We start from the raw sequence: 20,796 nt of genomic DNA, 5'->3' as shown, positions 1-20,796 counted from the left end.
ATAGTACTACACTTTGCAAATCGGCATTTTACCGCTTACGGGATTTCTTTCTCAACAGGTCAATTTTTTTTAGGATGTTTGTGTTGATTTTAATGTTTCTGGGTTATCTCCTCTTGTTCAACACTTTAGGTCAAGGAAAAGCTGCATGATTTTATCCAGAATGGAGGGAATATTTCCTCAACGGTGAGATAAACAATCCCCTGCAGAAGACCTGTTTTATAATACTCTATTGTTGACTTTTGGCGATAAGGAGTATCGTACTGAAATAATTGATGATGAATTACATTTCATGCCAATTTCTCAGATCTCACTTAAAGTAAATATAACATTAGAATTTTGGTTATCTTTTGTTTTCGTTGAAATTAGTAGTATATTTTTTCTTTTTGTCAATTTTATCTCTCCTCAAATATCAGACATTTGCTTATGAGGGTAAACGCAGAATTCAGGTTTTCAACTGATAAACCTACTCTACGGATATTAAAATATACTGTTTTGATGCCTTCTTTTTTTCCTGTCTAAATAGAAAAATTCTTCACTTTGTAATGTAGTATAGATTCTTTGCCCAGACGGTATTTATAACTTGATAGTAACATTTGTGCTGTGCTCCGTCTTTGAAGGGTCAACTTCTTGCCGGACAACTTCTCGAAAATAGCCAGGGAGGCCAATTCAGGAGGCTTCAAGTGTTTCCAGGAAAGAGTCCACAGGAACACACATTAGCAGAAATAGTTATACACACTTCAGTAGCCTTGCAGTGTGTTGGTCCAGGGACACTGGCTGAACCTCTTTATGCATTAATGGTGGATCCATCTAAGATGAAGGTATTTTTTTATCGTAGAATATTTTCGGTTGCTCGTAACTTTGATCGAGGTAGGTTCGATTTTGTTATTTAGGAACGGGATGCTTTACCAGGTGATATCACCGTTTGAAAAGTGAAAACATATTGGTCAATAGCTGTTCCCTTTTGAAGCTCATTTCAGTCTTTCCGGCTTGTGCCAGTACTTTGTTACTACGAAGGAACCGAAGGAAAAATGGTTGGAAATTTGGAAAGTTAGGGTCATGAAATACTTAGATAGTACAAGAAAGTTTACCCTTGAGGGGGAAAAGATTAAGCAGTGGCTTCTAAAAGTGAACCTAAACTTCTCCATGTCCATGTCTTGACAATTTTAATATTTAAAGGAAAATGACAGAAGCCTAATTCAAAAAAGGAAAAATCGTTTATTAAGGCATACACTTTCTCTTTGTCTCTCCACTCTTATTTAGAATTCTTACCTACCAACCATGCCCGAGGACAACTATCTCGAGTGCATCAACGTTATCGCCCAGACTATGCAAGGAACTAATTATGTTGGACAGTGGTATGGTGAGTGTTGAAACACAAAAGGTATCTTGGTATTCCGACCTTGTGGCCTCTTGCCTCTACCGTTCTTCAAATGCTTGTATAATCAGTAGCTGGTTCTAACAAATTTTATTCAAGGTCGAAATTCAGACTGTAAACTGAATGGGAATTCATCGTTACCACTAAACTGTTTCTTTTGACCTTCCGAGCCTGGAAGCGAAAAGAAGCAAGTGGGTTCTCAGTCGAACCGGATACTGTACGCCCAGCGGTTGAATTCTCTAGCCACTAATCAGGAGGGAGAGGTGCGGTGTGTTTGGTCACTTTACAATGTTCATCCATATTGATTCAAGATGGTGGGCCCTTACATGTTATTAACCATAATCTAAACTTTTTTCCTCACACCCCATTTATGGAGTTCACAGTGTTGCAGTAGTTAAGTGGTTTGTCTTACTTTCCAGAATGCGGAAATTGCAAGCATCCGTATTTTATTGGCGAGGTAAGTGTGTTAAAGCTTAAAGTTTGGATGGATTGCCGAGCATAATGCCTGTTTTCTTTGCTCTGCCTATGTGCCTGCCTATGCTCTCTCTATTTATTATTCCTAGATCCTAGTCTATTATTCATTGTAACTTTCTATGTTTGTATGTCGTGGTGAATAAATAAATAAATAAATAAATAAATAAATAAATAAATAAATAAATAAATAAATAAATAAATAAATATTCAGTAAGTGACACAGGCATACTCGGAAAAATATCCGAGTGCTCCTATCAGGAGTCGAACCTAGGACCTTCCGATTGTTAATTCAGATGCTCTATTACTAAGTTACGGGAGATCCGTGGGAGCTAAGGCCATTAAACTACGTTCACCAGGTTCGACTCCTGATACCAACCCCTTGGATTAATAATACATCATTCTCATTTTTTCGCTAGGCTTAAAATATTCCATCACATTTATTCTATTGCGCGTATTGTGATATGGACACTCTACAAAACTCGTTGCCTTTCTGGCTATACCAGTCATAATTGTCTCCGCACCTACTGACCATCGTGCGTATTTTGTTTGGTTACTATTGGGTGTTTGTTCATAACATGTTTTGTTCCCTTTTTGCTTTAAGTGTTCAAAGCCAATGGAGAAGAGTCAGTGTCCAGACTGTAAGAGAGTTCTGGGAGGAGAACAGCACAGATTTCTGGGCGAATATAAGATCTCCGACAGGTAACTGACTTGATTGTTTGGCGTGTTAGAACTCTAGAATTGTGGAGCGAACGAAGATGCTTGATATATAAATACCACATGTGCTTGAAATATAAACGGAAAGACGTGTTACCCAATGAAATAAAATTCTACAAGGAAATTATCACTTTCACATAAGGGAATTTAACTTGTACATGTACGTGAAGTGAATGTTATGTTTTAAGGCACATTCGCAGGGCATCGTTCTTATTTCATCAGGTTCTTGTAATCAAAGTTGTCATTGGAAATAGGAAAAGTTGTTTTGGTTTTCGGCGTTGAGATGCTAGAGTTTTAGTATAAAATCAAAATAGCAATATTTTTTAGGAACATGGCGTACTGTTAATGAGGCCCATAACTGTGTACGTTTATAAAGTTTCTGTATTTACGCCGTTTAAAGTAACATAGTGCTTTATTAAACTACCGTACTAAGTGTACCTGCTGACTCTTAACTTCCACTGTTATATTTCTAGGAAAGACAGAACAAAGACTGGTCACGCCCTCGGTGAACCAGGCTCGAGACCTACAGTTGCTGAACCGCAGAGAAACCTGTCACCAATTCTATGTAGTCTTCTTAGAATTGTTATGCATTCTGCAATGGTCATGGGAGCATGTAGAAATGCGCAGGTAATGTGATTGACGACCCTGTACATAAACAGTTACGTACCAAAATGGCTTTTCTAGTGGCTTGCAAATTTTATTATAAAGAATAAGGGAGTTATAGGTTGTGAGCTAGATCCTGTGTTTGCAATTTGGAGAGAGTGATAATACTATTGCAGCCAGTCTCATCTCAAACTATTTATTCGTGCTGAGAAAAGTAGCATAACAATTTCCCTTATATTTTCATTGAAGGCCACCTCAGAAGTGATCACGCCTCCATGTCAGCCAGGACATGTTGCAGAATTTCTGTGGCAACATATGCAAAGGGACCTTGATGTTCTTGGAAGGGCGTTAGGAAGAAGTGTTGATGACGCAGCCTTGGCGGTGCATCTTGTCTTGCACCAAATGATCATACTCAATGGAGGACAAACTGGTAAAACAAAAATGGATTAAAATAATTGAAAATGGCGTTTTTAAAGGAATGTTTTTCATAATATTTGTAAGGTTGATTAGGACAGGTTGAACTTTTAACCCGACAATGATTGAACAATATGAGTGGAACCTTTGCAACATCTGGTAAACAGCATTGTAGGTTTAAATTCCTTCTTCTTATCTTCGTTCACTGCTTTTTGCCTTGCAGCAAACGCTCACGACATGCGTCTTCAGACCAGAGACAGTCGACGTGACTGGGAGACAGATTTCTCTTCTGTTGTTATTGCTCCTGTCATCAGGGTATGCGTATGAAGAAATTTCTTAGCGACCTTTTTTTTTTAATTATTATTTTGTTTTTGTTTCCGTTTGTGGTCTCGGATAACAATTTTTTGCTCTATTATTCACTTTTTTCTTAGCAACTTGACCAGAATTTACAGAAGGCTTCAAAACTGTTAATGGAGGATGAGCGATTTGGTACGATCCTTAATTCGTAGACTGTAGCTGTAACCTCTTCTTGATAAACATCCAGGCCCGTAGCAAGGGGAGGGGCAGGGGGGGCTTGAGCCCCCCCCCCAGAATTTTTGGAAGTTAAAAAGCAATGTGCCAAAAAATGTATAATTAATACAAATTAATGTCGAATTCTGACGCTGCAAATGCCTTTACACAACCTTTAATAGTCTGTTTACTACCTGTCAGTTTCTTTCGCTAACAGGCACTCCTATCCGGCTTGTAAATCGGAAATAAGAATCAAAATGGATTGAAATCAACCAATCTGAAGCCGTGAAAGCTATCGAAATAAACTGCTCTTTTCCTAAGACATCCGCTCATTTTAAGCAATACAAATGTCCTTAGTTTATAACAATTTAGTGTTCCCGCGTTGTCAGACAAAAAAGCCACACAAATATGTCCTCAAGACCAGAGAAAAAAGAATTCTCCTGCAGTCGGATTCTTACTGCCCGATTCCAAATTTAAAAAGAGAAAGAAAAATTTGTCGTCGTTTGTCTACGTCCTCCTTCAAACGTGAAATTAGGAAACTTCACGTAGTAGTCCACTTTAAAGAAAAGGCAAAAACATGCACGTAAGAGTGTGATTCAAGTGCAAAGTTATTGTTTTACTTGCTAAATTAATCTACTTTTTTATGTTCCCGTTGCATCTTAAAAAGCCGCCGTTACACGTTGAAACTCTTAGCTGAAACTTGTGTGCAACGGCGAACGAGACCAGTTTCACGAAGAGGTGTTCACGGTGAATTTGTTTTTTCACCATTGCGACCGTTGAGAGCCTTTGCAGAAGTAGAAAGCGGTTCTACTTTTTGTGAAACTTGTCTCGCAACGGAAGTTCGAAAAAGTTTCACGAAACCGACCATGTTACACGGTGCAACACCTGCTGAAACATGTTTCGCAGCGCCGTTGCACACAAGTTTCAGCTAAAAGTTTCAACCTGTAACGGCGGCTTAAACTCCCAAATCAGTCAGTTTTTGAGTGACGAGGCGGGGGGGGGGGGGGGGTAGTTTTGTTTCACTATTTTGCTAAGCCCCCTCAGTTGTTTTAACCTTGCTACGGGCCTGACATCGCATCATTATTGCCAGATTTATCTATCAGCATCAACTTGAGTTTATAGCCCTTATTCTGTAGCTGTTGTCGCTGTCGTTGAGTAAGAAAAAATGGAAAGGTTGTATCGAGATAAAACCAGCATGAACACCATACAGTCCATCCTCCGTAAGTGGACACCAATAGTAGGCATTAATATTCAAGTGTCCACTTAAAGGAGCTAACCGTTTTATCAGAGAGGGTAAAAATGCAGTGTTTGTATTTGGCTGGAACCTTTACTTGTCTGCCTGAGCAACGCAAATGCAAGTTCATTCACTTCATTCACTGTAGTAAGGGAATTGAATTTTTACTCAGTCTCTATCATTTCCCAAAGAGGTGTGTGACAGGAAAAAAGAAAAAGAATAGTTTGTTTGTTTGCTTTCTTCTTTGGACCATGGCGAAAGTGTTTGACTGTGGCATTGATTGTTTAAAGAGATGTTATCTGTATTGTTTACTTTCCCCCTTAATACACCAGGAAGTGATCCTTTAGTGCGGCAACTGTACGAGTTTGAAGAGCAAATAGAAGACCCCACCAGCATGTTGACACCAATGTCACGGTCCCTTTGGAAGTACCGACGACAGGTCACTGTAGAGCATCTGGGAAATTCATTTCAGCAGGAAGCACAGTCCACGGCTGTTAACCAGCACAAAGTGTTAGGCACTTTTCTCAAACAGGTAACATTAAGAGAAGTTTACATGGCAGAAAATATCTTCGGGCGACCGACAATGCTTCCACTGATCCACAACGGCATATCCCAGTCACTTACCGTTACGCAGATTTATGTAATTCCTGTTTCCAATATGCTACCGACGACAGGTTTCCTTTTACAGATTTACAGACAATGTGTCTGAAAACTTAAATGTCTAAGGAAGTATAGGCATTTGCCAAGTTGGGAATAGAGAATCTTTGAAAATCCCCCACCCCTCTTACTTTATCCTCAGCTGCTGTCTGTTTCCTCGCGAAGCGAGGTTAATAAAATTTGTCGGGCCGAGCCGGCCCAAGCGGAGCTAAGCCGCGTGAATTCGAGCGAAAAATATATTTATATATATGTTTAAATATATATGTTTATATATGTTTAAATATATTATTATATATTTCGTTGAAGGTGTCCGCACTGTTGCCTAGCAACAGTGAAAAACAAAGTATGAATGACGTCAGACTGTCTGGCGTTGTCTGGAGTAAAATTTGCATACATCGGGAAAGTTTGCGTGCCGGATCCGATTTCAACTGCAATGTTCATCAATATTCACTGAATACAGAACTATCTTTCCAGAATCTTTTCCCTTTCTTCCAGAAATCTTTTTTGTGAAAGATTGCATTTAAGAAATTACACGTTTTGTGACCGCCGTAAAATAATTTTCCGTGGGAAATAAATTCATCGAACACGACAGCGCTTCACGCACGTTTTACATTTCGTCCCGTCAGAAATAGATTTTCAACCGCAAATTAAACTAGCCTGTGGAACCTCGAAAAGACCATGCTCATCAAAATAGTTGCTATGCTCCTCATTTCATGCTACAATACGGGTAAAGAGAGCTTTCCACCCAGCCCCAGCTTCGCGAGGTTTTGCGAGTCACGTATTTTTAGTAAATAATACTATTAGCGGATAGGGGAAGAGTCATTTCTCTTAAGCTAAGGCCGAACTGTTCTTCACACAAGAGGAGAGTGTGGAATAAGCAGCTTTCATGAAGCGCCTCTCTTGGACAATTCAGTATCGTGAATTGTATGTTGGGCAACCTTTCCTAGGAATGGCCAAAATAAATTTTCAATCTCGAAACTCCCGATAACATACTAGTTAATTTAATACCAGTGAATTTCAATCGCGATAACAATCCCTCAAAAATAATTTCCAAAATAAATTGAGCCGGTAAATATCGTGACGTGAAGGGTAACGCGCTCCCCTCGCGTGAATCCTTTCTATTAAAGGACGCAACTTGTACAGATCCTACGTTTTTTGCTTTCGGGTGGCAACTAATTTTAGGCGCGTGACGATCCCTGCTGTGTGTGCTTTGGCTTATACTGTAAATGAATAAGGCGATTTAAAGTGTCAACGTCACATAGATTTTGCCGTGTTTTGTTCAATACTGTACCTTGTATTTGGCAAGGTGCCTTTGCTCAAACGTAAAATTGTTCCTAGCACATTAGAAGAAAAGATGATTCAGATGATTTCTCTTAGAACGAGCAACCATCATTATTTTTTCAACACTCATGGGAAAACTTTAAACAATTAGTTGTAATCCGTTTCCATCATGGGCATACACTGCCAAAGAAAATAGTATTTTTTATGTTCAAGCAGAGTAATCATTAACAAAAGTAGGCCATTATTTTTTTTACCAATATTTATATGTTTTGACTATTCTAAGTGATTCTTGAATGAGTGACATTGGCTCTTTAAGATGCATTGTCTGATGTTGCAATTTTAGATTTCATCGCGTTTTGAATGCTATTCCATTTATTTGATCTAGGAACACAAGTTGCGCTCGGTGCAGTTTCTTCCTGATATCGTACGTCTTCAGCGTTTGTTGATGGACAGATTTCATAGACGAATCGACAGAACTGACGCTGAGAATTTTCAAATCCGGGAATTTCTTCAGAGTCTTCCAAGAGGTAGAGTATGCCACTTTAAAGGGTATTTCTTTTTGGCATTGAAAAAAATGTCATCTTTATGACGCCCCGTTATCGTCTTTTTGTCATGGTTTCTAACGAGAACTTTCTTTTGGTGATCTTAAAACAAGGTTTATTTGGTCCGCACTATACCAATAGACTATTTTTGGTGTTGCAAACTTTCGAAAATCGAAAATACTTCGTTAAAACCTTTCGAGCAAGAAAAAACACAAACCATCATTAAACATGCGGCAAAAGACGTGACACCGGCCTACCTGGTTGAAAGACCTGTGAAGCCAGGTATATCAGCAATGACTACCACAATGGTAAAAATGGAACATTATATTACCCTTCGTCCTGTGAGATTCCAACGAACTCTATTTGTAAGTACAATACAAAGGCCTACAATGGTGGAAAGTGATGTTTTCCACTCCACACTGAGTTCCAAACCCAACACTGATAATTAGTAGCCAACCATACTACTCACCTTTGACATAAAAGCTTTAACAATTGGTTTATACCTTCATGTCAAAAAAAGAACGAAAGAAATCAAAGGCAGACTTGCTTATAGTAACAGCGATGAAGATAATTCATTATTTGACTCTTTTACTATTGTTGTGTAGGGCACGTGAAAGACGAGTATAGCAGTTTGATACAGAGGTTTAAACTTGCATGGAATTCTTGTCGCTCATTTCTTGGTGAGCAAGGTAAGAAGGTGGTCTACTTATTCCGTACTTTTGTAAAAAGTGCATTAATTAACTGTGTGAAAGAAATACTTGAATTGAATGCATTGGAGAGAATTCCAAATGTTAAGGTTTTAATTCGAAAGTGAAAATTTCAAAAACTAGATTTTCACTTAATTGTGAGCCGAAGCATATGTGGCTTATTAAATTATTGCTTTTCCTGCAGGTCGTCTTCGGGTGCCACAAAATCTATGTAATATTGCCATGGACAACAACTGTCCAATCGCCATGTTGCTTCCAAGTAACACGGGGATGGGTGTGTGCTCCATGTCGCTGCTCTTTTTCTTAGTTAACACGCATAACGAGTTTCTTGGAACTTACCGAAGCGCAACTAACCAAGAAAGGTACAGTGGTTTGTTGTTGTTTTCGGTGTTTTTTTCATGTTACGCTAGCTTTGTTTGGTGGGGTTTATAGTTTAAAAAAATCGCTTTCGCAAGGTGAGCTTGAAATGGTTAAGTTAGACAAGATATCTGTCAACGATAATGGAAAAATTTTAAGAAATGAATTTATAACGATCAAACGGAGTTATTATTACTAGTCTAATTTGCAGGTACCGATTAATCGAGCCAATTTGGCCCAATTTGACGAAGGATATGATTTATAAAAATCTGTGGCAATGCTGCAGAAGTTTTGAATCAGGCTGATTTTCATCCCGCCCTACACCAACAGAAAAACGAAAATCGGCGGCCGACAAATTGTAAAGCGTAAGATTGAACGTACTCAGTCAGGTCGGTAAATCGATATCTGATAAGGCTAAATTCGAATTTATTGCATTAACTTTTCTCCCCACATAGTCCTCTGACGGTTTAAAAGGACAAACGCAGCACATTTTGATTTTAAAATAATTCCTCCTCCATCCTGTTGACGGTCAAGGTCATGATTTTGTTAAGATGAAAAGGCAAAATATGCGGAATGATTGACCTTTTTGTCAGAAACTGACGAAATTTTCAAACGGTCAGTTACTTTGTCTAACTAGATTCCTAAATTGGATCAAATAATTGATGATTTTCATTCAGTGACGTAACATCACTTTTCTTTCACATATGCCATTCATTGACATTCAAATCCACTTAATATTGTTTGCATAACGCGCAATGACGCGTTATTTGTACAGTTAGTTATTGATACTGTTAAAACCAAGCGGTTTTTTAATGCGCACACGCGCTTTTCGTATCAGACGCGAGCCGTGCTGTATATTCCTCGTAAATATAATACAGCGACACTACGCACCAAAATATCTTGTTTATTTCATGTCGCTTGTGATTTAATTTCTTGCCAGCCCCTTGGAACGTGTTTCCGTTACAGAAGTGACCATGTCACAACTGATAGCCTATGATCCCGAGAGGGACCTGCTGCCTCTAATCCTGGCGCACTGTAACTACTCTCTAGAGGTAGGACAGGAGACTTTAGTTCAGTATGACTGGGCTGCTCTGGAAAGACAGTTGATTGACAGATTTCTGAGAGGAAGACCCTTTGTTGAATTCAAGGTAAACCGCGTACCGTTGATTACTCGTGCTATATCAATGTTTTTTGTCGTGGGGTATGATGGAAACGGCTTTAGAATTTTTGGTTTTAGTGTCTCTTAACGAACACGGCGGATTTGCAAAAATTAAGAGCAACTTTCCCTAACCACCGCGTGAGGGGCGGCACAAGGTCGGAAAAATGGACCCCTTGATATTTCGTCCAGAGATAACGTATGGTATGCTAAGAATCGTGATATAAGTTTTAGGTTCTAGAGTTATTGCATTTTTGAGAAAATTACGAAAAACCGTCGACAACCGGTGAAGCCGGAAAATCACAGGAATGAGGTCAAATTTCATGATCAGATAATCGAACTCGCGTGAAGGCGCATAGCAAATTATGGTTTTTCTTAGTTTACAATGTTAATCAGGAGGTATTGCTAAGCTGCTTTGATGATAGTTTAGACTTACAATTGTAATTTCGAATTCCTGGAGAGCAAGCGAAGAGAACCGAAATTTGTAGACTTTGAAAATCAAAAATTCCATACCGTTTTCAAATATCTCAAAACATACTCGGTATTATGTAGAATTCTTTCAAAATTCAATTCTAGCAAGTAAAAGAGCTGTTTGTGAACGTGATATAATTTTTTTCTTGGCAAAAGTTATTTGTGAGGCGAGCGGCCCCATGCAAGTTGACCCAATTTGACCTTTCGAGGAGATCTTGTTTAACCAGGAAATGTAAACAATTCTACTATGCTTAGCTCGCTTTCTGAGCAAACCATTGTAAAACCCTGCCATTTCCCATTAAAACTACCCAGTTAACCTGAGATAATACTTCGGTTACAGCTTACCTTCCAAATGGGTATTTGAAGGCAAATAATTTTGATGTTCTTCGCTAATTTTCCCGTGTCTTGCTGCCGTGCTTAGCCACCGGCCTTTTCATCACTACGGCATTTTCTAAGCGTCACCTCTTTCTGGGTTGTCCAATATTTTTGTAGGACCTGGATCCATGTCTTGCATATAAAGCATCCTCTGGGTATCTACTGAGTTTTGTATTGAATATTTCTAATGAAAAGAGGCAAGAAAGTGAAGGGACTAATTGAACTGAAAAACAGAGGCAGATCGATGTCACGCAATCTTTACATCCAAGTGATCACGTGCCGCAAATACATCTGCGTCGATATTTTTGTCTTGCTCTTGCTCATTTCTTCATTTTCTTCCTTACTAGCATACAATGTTTTCCTTTTGATTTTTTGTAACTTTTTTATTTGTAAGCACAAGCCTATTTCGAAGGAGAGTTCTTTGTATGCAATACTTTGAGTCGGTGTATATACACGCAACACATTTACTTTTCCCATTTATTTCGAGTGACTGTGCAACAAACTAGAAATCCTATCTAGTTTTAGCTCCAAAAGTCAAATGCCTGGGAGGGTCAATTGCTAATGATTTCCTAAAGCAGAAGAAAGGGAATAGTAATATATATCTGAAAAAGGGCTAGTTACTGGCCGCAAAGCGAGTTTTTGTAATTTGTATTAATTGTATTTACCGATTTGCCCATGGCAGGTGAATACGCAAATAGGTCCCCTTCGTGGCGTATCTAACTTTTTAGGATTATGTTCGACAAGATACGTTTTGAGAATGATGAATTGTTCTAGAAAGTGACACAGGCACACTCGCAAAAAAGAAATCCGAGTGCTCCTCGGATTTCTTTATTCCGAGTATGCCTGCGTCACTTTCTAGAATAATTTATCATTCTCATTCATTCACCAGGCTGGAAATATACCATCACATTTATTTCATATACGACACGTTCGACATTCAAGTCCTAGCAGTATGCAGGATGTTTTTCCCGTGAACCTAGTTTAATGGCCTTAGCTCCCACGAGTCTCCTGTAGCTCAGTGGTGCAGCATCCGAACTACTAATCGGAAGGTCTTAGGTTCGACTCCTGATAGGAGCACTCGGATTTCTTATTTCCGAGTATGCCTGTGTCACTTTCTAGAATAATTCATCATTCTCATTCATTCACCAGGCTGGAAATATACCGCATCACATTTATTTCAAAAAGGCAGGGCTGTCAACTCTCCGGGATAATCCGGGAGTCTCCAGATTTTGAACCTTATCTCCCGATCTCCAGATTTATGTCTGTAATCTCCAGATTTTGAGCCGTATCTTCTGGTCTCCAGATTTATGTCTGTAATCTCCCGGATAATTGACGAAGTTTTCTATTTGTCGTAGACTCGAATTTGCTGACAAGAATATGTAAAATGTTTAGCGATGTTTCTGTTAGTGTTTAATGTCCTCCTCCCCCCCCCCCCCCCCCCCCCCACTGCTCACTGAACCCGTGACTTTGGCCTGGATGGGACGCCTCTGTAAGGCTCTTTGTTATTGCTGTCCGGGGAAGTCATATTCTCCATATTTGAAGACGTTTGAGGTTGACAGCCCTGTAAAGGTGCCTTTTGATGCAGAAGTAGACGCACGCTTTTATATGATTCTCGAAAACTATCCCTTTGGAAACTGAAAATGATTTGCTTTTGGGTTCGCACAGTACAAGACATGTTTCTTTTTGCACGAGTAAAGAGCAAGTAAAACTGTTTTGAGAGTTGCCATCGAGAGAGATCTGTGGCAAACGGTTTGTTTACCTCTATTAAAAAGGTTCTAAATATAGAATTCTCACTTATTGATCGTTCGCCCGATAAGCAAAGCTACGTAGCACGTGCGAGGCTCCTAACTTTTTCTTAAATTCGGCAAACCGTATTACGCGGACAAACTCCACTAGATTAAAATCTTTTCAACTTACAAAGAAAGGTGCAGGAAAATGAGTTTAGGTCTTTTAAAGTGCATTGTATAACCTTGAGCGCTCACTTTGTCAAAAAAAAAAAAATTCCTTTGAAATCAAACATTATTTACGATTCGGCAACAGTAATTAGGACGCATGTGTTTACTTCTGCCGAAATTGAGTCATTTGCTTTTGACCGCTTTGGCTACCAACTAGCCGCTGAAACGAGCAATTTCTCTCCATCTTCCAATTTTTCAACCGATGACGCAGAGCAAGTGACTCAATTTCGGCAGAAGTAAACACATGCGTCCTAATTACTCGGAATGCCGAATTGTAAATAATGTTTGATTTCAATTTTTTTTTTGACAAAGTGAGCGCTCAAGGTTATACAATACACTTAAAAAGACCTAAACTCATTTTCCTGTACATATCTTTGTAAAGTTGTAAAGATTTTAATCCAGTGGAGTTTGTCCGCTTAGTAAGGTTTGCCGAATTTAAAAAAAGTTAGGAGTCTCGAACGTGCTAGCTTCGCTTATCGGGCGAGCGATCGAAGATCACAGCTCGAAAGCCGTGAGAATTCTATATTTAGAATCTTTTTTGTAGAGGTAAACAAACCGTTTGCCACAGATCTAATTGTGTTCGGTAATTATCGGTTTTAAACTTAAAAAACTGAGATCTCTCTCGATGGCAACTCTCAAAACAGTTTTACGTGCTCTTTGCTCGTGCGAAAAGAAACATGTCTTGTGCGAACCCAAAAGCAAATTATTTTCAGTTTCCAAAGGGATATTTTTGGAGAATCATATAAAAGCGTGCGTCTACTTCTGCATCAAAAGGTATCTTGTTGAACATATAACTCCTAAAAAGTTAGATGCGCCACGAAGAGGACCCATTGGCGTGTACACCTGCCATAGGCAAATTGGTAAGTACAATTAATACAAATTACAAAAACTCACTTTGCGGCCAGTAACTAGCCCTGTTTCAGATATATTACTATTCCCTTTCTTCTGCTTTAGGAAATCATTAGCAATGGACCTTCCCAGGCATTTGACTTTTGGAGCTAAAACTAGATAGGATTTCTAGTTTGTTGCACAGTCACTAGAAATAAATGGGAAAAGTAAATGTGTTGCGTGTATATACACCGACTCAAAGTATTGCATACAAAGAACTCTCCTTCGAAATAGGCTTGTGGTTACAAATAAAAAAGTTACGAAAATCAAAAGGAAAACATTGTATGCTAGTAAGGAAGAAAATGAAGAAATGAGCAAGAGCAAGACAAAAATATCCACGCGGATGTATTTGCGGCACGTGATCACTTGGATGTAAAGACTGCGTGACATCGATCTGCCTCTGTTTTTCAGTTCAATTAGTCCCTTCACTTTCTTGCCTCTTTTCATTAGAAATATTCAATACAAAACTCAGTAGATAACCAGAGGATGCCTTATATGCAAGACATGAATCCAGGTCCTGCAAAAATATTACACAACCCAGAGAAAGGTGACGCTTAGAAAATGCCGTAGTGATGAAAAGGCCGGTGGCTAAGCACGGCAGCAAGACACGGGAAAATTAGCGAAGAACATCAAAATTATTTGCCTTCAAATACCCATTTGAAAAGTAAGCTGTAACCGAAGTATTATTTCAGGTTAACTGGGTAGTTTTAATGGGAAATGGCAGGGTTTTACAATGGTTTGCTCAGAAAGCGAGCTAAGCATAGTAGAATTGTTTACATTTCCTGGTTAAACAAGATCTCCTCGAAAGGTCAAATTGGGTCAACTTGCATGGGGCCGCTCGCCTCACAAATAACTTTTGCCAAGAAAAAAATTATATCACGTTCACAAACAGCTCTTTTACTTGCTAGAATTGAATTTTGAAAGAATTCTACATAATACCGAGTATGTTTTGAGATGTTTGAAAATGGTATGGAATTTTTGATTTTCAAAGTCTACAAATTTCGGTTCTCTTCGCTTGCTCTCCAGGAATTCGGAATTACAATTGTAAGTCTAAACTATCATCAAAGCAGCTTAGCAATACCTCCTGATTAACATTATAAACTAATAAAAAACCATAATTTGCTATGCGCCTTCACGCGAGTTCGATTATCTGATCATGAAATTTGACCTCATTCCTGTGATTTTTCGGCTTCACCGGTTGTCGACGGTTTTTCGTAATTTTCTCAAAAATGTAAAAACTCTAGAACCTAAAACTTATATCACGATTCTTAGCATACCATACGTTATCTCTGGACGAAATATCAAGGGGTCCATTTTTCCAACCTTGTGCCACATTTTTTCAATCTCACTCGGTCCCTATAGAGAGTCGCTCTTAATAACTCAGTCAACATAATAGATTTATCATTTAATACAAATGTGAACTTATTAGTCTTTTCAGAAAAAAGACATTCGTTTCCAGGCGACTTGAGCTCATTCAAATTTCTCTAGACTGTCTCGTCCTTATACGATTGTCATAAGGGAGTTAGTTTCTAATGAAACTGCATGCGGTGCTGCGTCGATGGGGAGTTATAGAAAAGAATTTATGGGTTATAAACAGAGTTGATAACTAAAGGTAATTGGCGACCGTAAATAGATTCGTGTGCTGAAGTTTCGAGCGTGAGCCCTTCGTCAAAGCGATTCGTTTTGAAGGGCACTCGAATCTCTTTGCACTCTCCAATCTACCACACATTCGCTTATGATTGTCACGCGCTTTCATAATCAAATGTGTTTTTCTAACTTTTTCCAGCGCTGCATAATAATACCGTTCATATAGCTTTTATGCGTATTTGACATTTTTGTCTTTGTACTTCTGAGAACTTTGATTACTCAGTTCAGCCCTTTTCAACTGGCTTATGAAAGTGCGAGAATTAATTGTGGGGAGTTTAGTCCCCAAATTCCTGCTTCGCTCTCCGATAATGTAGTTTCACACTCTAGGGTTCTGAAAACTTCATTTTTGTCAGCTGTTTTAACTTCAACCTGGAGACTTTTAAAAAATCGTTTAGTTTATTTTTCACATTATTTTTTATTGTTTCTTTTCTAAAGGAGGAGAGATTCGCTTTCAGTCGAGACACGCGCGATGACAGAGTTTTCGCTTCTGTTGAAGACAAAATTTCACAGGTAAGCATTGAATTGCTTTTGTTGTTGTATATTATTGTTTACAGCACGAGTAGATTTTCCAGAACTATAGAACCCTCGAACACCTTACACCGTCTGTGTTTCCCTTCACGATTCGATTTACCGGGATCTTCGAGTGTGATTCTTGTGTGTTTACGTTGGCTGCGGTCAGCTTTTCAGACAGACAGGTTTGTTTTTCAAGTTGTTTTATTGGTGGATTGTTTGCTTTATACACAGGAGCCCATTTCACGAGTCATCGAAGGACAGATTATCTCCGATCTCCGCTCCTCTTTGTCAGACGTTTGTGATGTTCTGTCGTCACTGGACATTGCAATTGGCTTCCTGGCCTCTTCTGGCGGGCAGACGGAGACGTCTTTGAGATGGTACTTGCATGAAGTGCTCAAACTACCCAGAGACCGTGGCCTTAAGAGCCCAACGGTAGGTATAGTGCATGCCGTATAGTCTAGCAAAATGACTTTCGAAGGAACCATTTTAATTTTTCGGGGCGGGGTGGGGAAGTAAGGGGATTGGGGCAAATAACATTTTTGCAGAAACGAAGCAAAGAAGTATCATTCTAACAAATAATGTCACGTAAATATTCAGGCAGGAAATATCTAAACATTCTTTCTTCAGACAACTTGATTAAAAACATAAGAGTCAGAGTGACGGCTGTCCTGAAAAAATTGGGATCCCTCACACCTTTTTCTGAAGCAAAAGGTCGAGACAGCAGAAAACAAATCGTAATTTTTTTAAAAGATTACGACATTTTTAAATTTCTAAGACATGTTTCGATGTTACAAACATCATCGTCAGTTACAGAATATTTGAAAAATAGGCAGTCTCAGACTGCATGTGTCTACTGCAGCACTGGTGTAGAAATGTGATAAAAAAGAATTGAAGAAAAGGGATATAGAACTGAAAAGAAAACGAAGAGGGAGGAGTGGAAATAGGATAGAGATAAAAAAAATGGTTGTAACAATGTTGCACAGAATACTGGTGAGAAGAGATTAAGCTGGTATTGTTTACCACAAACATTTTGTTTGAAGAGAACTGTAACTTTATTCTAACATAAACAATATATTATATAATCTTACAACGTGAACCACAACTTTGTACTGAAAGCAATGCAGCAGAGTTCTAAACATAAAGTACTGAAAGCAAAGTTCTAATCTGAAACGTAGGCATAAAATGCAACAGAAACTATTAATTAATCTACACTGAACTTATGAATGGCAAGTATCATTCTTTGACTCCTGTCGTGTTTTCATAGTTTTCGCATAAATTAACTTTTTCCTAGAGCGGTTAAAAACAAATGTTTTCTGACGTAAAATAATATGGTTACCTATTAATCATTTGCCGAAAAACACACTTGAACGCAAAAATTGCTAAAATTCACGGCGTGTTGATGAAGACCTTTGGGATATCAAATTTCAACCCGCTTATGCAAATTGTCCTTGATTGCGCATCTAGCATTTGTCGCTTCTCAAACGCATATATGAATTGACAAAGACACAAAAATCAACAAAAAGCTTTTCCAACGAAACATTGTATTGAAATAAACAATGAATTTGTTATTAGAGGCAAAAAAACTTTCAGTTTTTTTTGCGTGCGTGCAAACACGCATGTAAAATTTGAAGACACTCCGTGTTTGTTCAAAGCGATCACTCGCAGTAAATTCGGGTACGTTTGCGATGAAAATTACAGAAGTTACAGAATTCTGGTTCAAATCATCACTTACAGTCAACCCACGTCACGCGTGAACGATATTTTTGAAATTTGAACGGAGTTTTGAAATTTACATGTCAGTTTTGAAAATCGCAAACCAGATTTCAGAGTTCCCGTATAAATTTCCCTAGCTTATCGACGGTATAAAGCTATGAATTTTTCTTTACATTGCAAAATTGAATATTTCAAGAATAACAATTGTTTCCCAAGTATTTTGAATCTTTTTTTCAGTTAATGCGTCTTTTTCAGAACGATTTCCAGCGAAATGTCCAACATTCCATTCACACGTCGGACATTACAAAGAGGAATTCGAATGTTCATTTCATTCTTGGAAATACTGTTCACGCGTGACCTGGGTTGACTGTAAACTATTTGTAAAAAGCAAATCAACATCGGAAAACATCATTTACCGTATTGTCGCCATTGTCCTGATCCGGAAATACAATCGCTTAGATCTCGGTCAGTCGAGGATTAGCGTCGGCTTTCGATAGTATTCCATTTGGGATTCCTGTGGCATTTAGACTCTTACACTCTTTCACTCTTTCACTCAACCCGATGACATAGTGTCTACGCTTCTCTAGAAGCCGTAGACACAAAAACCGTATAGGACTGTATAACAACTAAGTGAAACATGCATAATTAATTATGATTAAGTGACAAAAATAGAGAACATATTTGAGCGAGTAACAAAGTGTTGAAAAGAAAATAAAGCCTAAAGCGTAAGTGCCAGGTTGACATGATGAACTTGTTGATTTAAATTGGGCTTTTCCCAATTTATATACATAGCCTCCTTAACTTTAAGTTGAAATTTAGTGGGGGCGGAATCAAGGATTTCGAAACAATCCGCAGAGCAAGATTGACGACAACGTTTTGAGCTTTGTAAGCACAGCATTTTGTGACTCGACACCCCCTGCTTCAAACAACAGAAATTGCACGAAGAGAAAATAAAAACCTTGTGGAGTAAAGTTAAACCACCTTATATGTCTCTTTCTACGTTGAATTGAACTCCTGCAGTCCAGAAGTCACTTTTCATTATGTCTGTTTAGTGTGCAATATGTTTTTTTTTAATTTTCCCTGGTTACAGTATACGTAAACTAGATTGTGTATTGACTTGTGTGGTGAATACTTTTTTGTAGGCAGAGCAGCACTGCAACTTGTCCCATACCCTGGCGTTGTGGCGGCTCATGGCGCTCGAGAAAGCGAAAATAAAGTCAAGAAACAAACAGGTCCGATTGTAATCCCTTTGTTCCAACAACCGTCACGGCTCAGTAGCCAATAATTCCTGTTAGTCATGAGCCAGATGATCGGTACATTCCGTAGTTTGCACCAAGAAAAATTAATCGATACTTTTTTGTGTAACAAAACTCCAACTAAGTGGAATTTTTTTAGCTAAATTCTTATTTTCATACCTGAAGAACTATGTTTTGCCCTATCAATAGCTGATAACTTGTTTCGCAATGACAGTTAAAGCTAGTTTTGTGTTTTTTACGAGGAGATCATCAGAACTGAGGCGTGATAAGTATAGTGACAACATTGGTAGTATTTGTCAGACTGGCAACTTTTCTGTCCTTGTTGTTCTTTAGATCATCGTCCCTCATTGCACCTGTAGGACGATAAGTAACCCTTTTCTATAGACAGTGACCCAACGTTACATTCGTTAACTGAGAAGGAAGCGCCTCACGCCTCTTACGAGTTTCTGCTTCCTTAACTAAGTCGTTAACAATACATGATAAGGAAATATGTCTTGCACTTTTCCAGGAGCCGTTTGAGCAAGTACCTGATGTTTTCAAGGAAAAATTGAGCTCGAGTGACGTGGCACACCTGAATCGTGTACTACGAAAAATAGATATGGATCTGTTTTTGCCTCGGCTGCTGGAAATGATTCTGCTGAAAGTAAAACATGCTGAGGAGAATGTCGCAACCATGAGGTGAGATTGAGTTCTAAGATAGCTGGCGAGAATGTTTAAAGTTTTGGCGGGGTTCCTCTCCTGTTTGCGGCTTCACCGGGGAGTCTTTACCTTTGCGCATGGCAAACCTGATGTTGCGAACAATACCACCGAACAATTGTTGACTTTTGACCAGAAGCGCCAATGAAACTGAAGCTAATTAACGTAGTTAATTTTTTCATCTCTTATCAGTCTTGCAAAAGCATGTATCAAATGTTGATAAGTGACCTTTGCCATTCAGTTCGTTTAATAGTCGATAAATGTCGATAAATTAATATTTAGCCTGAAACAGTAAACATCATTGTGAGGCTCCGGGGAATAAATCCATTTAAACTCTACAATTTATTCCCCGGAACCTCGCAGTGATGTTTATTGTTACAGGCTGAATTTTAATATATCGAAATTTGGTTATTATAAGTCATTGCAGCTACACAGAGCAACTTCTAAATGTACAAATAAAATGCGTCCCCAATTATCCACGTGAACTTCATCAAAAGATCGATAACTAGTAATCATCATTCCTTACAGTTTTCAAGAGTACTTCGAGCTTTACCTGGCGGAGAAAGACTTTAAACAAATCCCTGGAACGGAGAACATTCCAGATAGTGTTACCATGGCGCATCTTCAAGCGGTTTGGAACTCCGCTGTCCAACTTTGTGATGACGTTCACAGAGGGACTCAGTCAGCCGCCGCTTAAACATTTATGAACGTCCGTTCTTTTCAATATATAGGGAAATAGGAGACAAACGTTGTTAGAAACAATTTGCTGATGCTAGCTTCCTATTTACTACAAATAATCAATTAAACTAGGCAGATATATACTTGAGACCGGGTAATTCGAAACTCTGCTTGTTTATGTTAATGTTCATGTTCTTATTATGTTAGGGGTTAACCTTTTTTTGCAAGTAGGACCGTTAGTTTAAACTGGCTACTATGACGGATCCTTACGAGAAGCTTCTAGAATATTTAGCAAGAAAAAAAAAATAGGTGAAGAAAAATAAATGTCTACTGGGAAGGTTTTTGTAGTCGGTTCGTTTCGTTATCAATTATTATAACCAGAAAGAGCAAAAATAGCTTAGTTATGTCCCGTAAACTATCTCAGCAGCTTTAATGCCAAATCCAGCTAGGAGGCCATGTCATTAAATTTACCTGTGTGCAAATGATGAATTGCTTATGATAAATGACGTAGTTTTGTCAAGTTTTCTCACTGATACTACTTTTTCCCGTCTAGGGTTCTACCAATAGAGGATAAATTCGT

The 20,796-nt window shown here is 38.6% G+C and overlaps 1 protein-coding gene across 4 annotated transcripts in view; it reads left to right on the top strand.

The window, feature by feature from the left end:
* The window catches only part of LOC146479004 (E3 ubiquitin-protein ligase rnf213-alpha-like), a 102,653-nt gene extending 81,899 nt beyond the window's left edge, over positions 1-20,754 (top strand). For all 4 annotated transcript variants that reach the window (XM_085111197.1, XM_085111198.1, XM_085111196.1 and 1 more), the window contains 19 exons: positions 130-183; positions 618-818; positions 1,261-1,360; positions 1,795-1,832; positions 2,451-2,548; positions 3,037-3,190; positions 3,416-3,596; positions 3,804-3,895; positions 4,012-4,069; positions 5,657-5,856; positions 7,648-7,789; positions 8,410-8,493; positions 8,696-8,873; positions 9,809-10,016; positions 15,796-15,870; positions 16,105-16,305; positions 18,729-18,818; positions 19,351-19,520; positions 20,067-20,754. In XM_085111197.1, the coding sequence (XP_084967323.1) occupies positions 130-183; positions 618-818; positions 1,261-1,360; positions 1,795-1,832; positions 2,451-2,548; positions 3,037-3,190; positions 3,416-3,596; positions 3,804-3,895; positions 4,012-4,069; positions 5,657-5,856; positions 7,648-7,789; positions 8,410-8,493; positions 8,696-8,873; positions 9,809-10,016; positions 15,796-15,870; positions 16,105-16,305; positions 18,729-18,818; positions 19,351-19,520; positions 20,067-20,235 (2,493 nt within the window). In that variant the 3' untranslated portion in view covers positions 20,236-20,754. The remainder of the gene's footprint in view (positions 1-129; positions 184-617; positions 819-1,260; positions 1,361-1,794; positions 1,833-2,450; positions 2,549-3,036; positions 3,191-3,415; positions 3,597-3,803; positions 3,896-4,011; positions 4,070-5,656; positions 5,857-7,647; positions 7,790-8,409; positions 8,494-8,695; positions 8,874-9,808; positions 10,017-15,795; positions 15,871-16,104; positions 16,306-18,728; positions 18,819-19,350; positions 19,521-20,066) is intronic.
* The last annotated feature ends 42 nt before the right edge of the window (positions 20,755-20,796 follow it).

The sequence above is a fragment of the Pavona decussata genome, unplaced genomic scaffold, assembly GCF_977016875.1.
Source record: "Pavona decussata unplaced genomic scaffold, jaPavDecu1.1 SCAFFOLD_61, whole genome shotgun sequence".
Taxonomy (NCBI): Eukaryota; Metazoa; Cnidaria; class Anthozoa; order Scleractinia; family Agariciidae; genus Pavona; species Pavona decussata.
The sequence above is the reverse complement of the archived record's forward strand: the minus strand, read 5'-3'. Positions and strand labels throughout refer to the sequence as shown.